This window comes from Aplysia californica, unplaced genomic scaffold (assembly GCF_000002075.1).
Source record: "Aplysia californica isolate F4 #8 unplaced genomic scaffold, AplCal3.0 scaffold00357, whole genome shotgun sequence".
NCBI classification, from domain to species: domain Eukaryota; kingdom Metazoa; phylum Mollusca; class Gastropoda; order Aplysiida; family Aplysiidae; genus Aplysia; species Aplysia californica.
In genome coordinates, this window is record NW_004797627.1 from 422,511 (window position 1) to 425,010 (window position 2,500).

The window sequence follows — 2,500 nt, forward strand, 5'->3', positions numbered from 1 at the left end:
CGTGTGTGTGTGTGTGTGTGTGTATGTATGTATGTATGTATGTATGTATGTATGTATGTATGCGTTGTGTGCATGAGTGCGTGCGTGCGTGTGTGTGTGTGTGTGTGTGTGCGTGCGTGCTTGCATACGTGCCAGTGAGCGAGCAAGCGTGCCTGCGTGCCTGCGTGCCTGCGTGCCTGTGTGCCTGCGTGCGTGCGTGCACAATAAATGAATGTCCATTTTCTATCTTCCAGTTCGAGTGTCTATCGGCAGCAACACTAAAAAGGACGAATGTCTAAATTCAAAAAATTCTCAGAATTTCAAATGCAATGGCCCCCTCAGAAAAGGAACTACCTATCAGTAAGTGCATCCACAATGATGACCGAAAAAGGGGGGGGGGGTTAAAAAATAGCTTTTTCTGTTTTTGGTATCATATACTAAGTAGGCCTATTGCAAATAAACGAATTCTATGTAGTATTTACGAAGTAGTTTTGTCTTACGATGCCCTCCACGTGGTTTTCATATTTTGTTAAATACTGTGAAATTGTGTGGATAACTTTGAAAACAAAAATCATACGCGTTACAGTAGGGCTCCTTTCAAATTTTTGCCACATCTAAAAGTTGCCTCTCTTTTTCAATTCACTTTGCTTCGGCTGAATGAGCCAGAGAGAAATCAAATTAATAAAAATCTTCAAGTGGGCACACCTGTAGTATCAATCACAAGAAGACTCAACGCGAGCACTCTTCACATACCTGTAGGATTCATATTGGGGCTATTTACTGGTGACCACTCCAACGGTAATTTGATTTGGTTTTCCAAGAAATATCTTGAGGCATTGGCCCTGTAAAAGTTCTTTGCTGTGCATGGAGATGTCCACTTGAAAGACAGGACGACGGAAATAAGGTTAAGACATGACGTTCCAGCACTTGCGCTATGCTGTCCACTAAACCAAACCATCCGGTGATTCTCCTGAGGGCGGTTGTGTTCAATCCACCCCAGGCCACCCAAAAGCACGACAGTTTCGTGGCCTCTGTTCCTCACTGACAGATGATTATGTTTAAAATCTAAGTAACATAGTTCATGTACAAAAAGTTTCGTGCTCGACATGAAACCATTAGCTCATAAACAAAAATAAAATTAATACTAATGAGCACATGATTTGTTAAATCCAGGTTTTGTTTGGTATTTGCAACTGCTCTGTTCTCCAATATGTTTGAAAATATCATCAGAAGATGATGTTCATTGCAGAGACAATAATATTCACTTTTCATTTGATATTCAATACTCGAGAACACACTTTTGCGTTTCTCCGATTTCGCACAGTTTTGCCCAGCCTGACTTTTCAAGGTCAATTTTGAGTGGCCATATTTCGGGCATTTCTTACCATAGCTGAAATGTAAATGTGTCAGATGATGCAGACTTTATTTAGCTTTAGATTGATATGCTACATAAGTAGGTAATGCGAGGCTATAACACGATAATTGGCGGATTACATTTTTAAGTTTCTTTTGGACGCCACTATATTGCCCTTAAAAATGAGGGTAATGTTAAAAATGTTAAGGAGGGTGTGCATATATATATATATATATATATATATATATATATATATATATATATATATATATATATATATATATATATATATATATATATATATATATAATTGAAAAACAAACTTTAAAGTCTTATAACTCTGTTTGTGCTACAATGATCTCTCCACTAATTACATTGACTTCAAGTATGACCATCTGTATTGAAAATGAGAAATGTTCCTAGTCCATGTGTTATGGGTGTTTCAGTGAGAGCAAAATAGAAAAACTATGTAGCAAACTAACAGCGCTGGTTTTTCCCTTGTAATCTGTTGGCAAGGTCTCCCTCTTGGAAAAAGTCAATGAATCGTGAGATTCTTTACTCATTTGTGAATACAAACAAAGCTAAATATTTGAACAAGAAAATTGCAAAACATTTTGTAATATTTACTCTGTTTATTTTTTAATTATATGATATTCATTTTTCAATGACGACTCTGAGTCATCAGACTCTTGAGCAGCACTTATTCCTCCAGCATGGGGCAACTCGGAGAAAAACTGTCGGGCTAGAACACCTCTAAAATCTTCACGTCTGCACATTTGGTAGCTTTGATGGTCAGCGGGCTCTTATAGAGGTGTATCAGGGGCTGGAGTCTTGCAGCGCGCTTCTTTTACACCGGCCTCATAATGATTGCGGTGTGAAACGGATCCCATTCCAGCTCTCTCTATACTGCATTAGCTATGGATGGGTCTGTGGGATTCAGGGGTCAAGTAGAGGTCGAGTGGATATAAGGCAGGAGACACGGTAGTACGGTTTAAGTTTTCCAGACACATTCTGGAATACGGCTGGTGTCATCCCATTATCTAGAGCAACAAGGGTTTCCAAAGGGCTCTGTCTTGAATAACCCCCCCCCCAAAAAAAAAAACCAAAAAAAACTAGCTGGCATATCTACAGTGACCTTCTCATTCACCTCTGCCATGTCTCTGTCGC

General features: G+C 39.1%; 1 protein-coding gene across 1 annotated transcript in view; it reads left to right on the forward strand.

Moving 5' to 3' along the window:
• Positions 1–2,500, forward strand: part of LOC101845017 (receptor-type tyrosine-protein phosphatase eta) — a gene marked incomplete in the record, with an annotated part of 74,747 nt that overhangs the window by 43,548 nt on the left and 28,699 nt on the right. Inside the window, 1 exon segment of the mRNA XM_013085217.2 lies at positions 234–339. Within this exon segment, the coding sequence (XP_012940671.1) occupies positions 234–339 (106 nt within the window).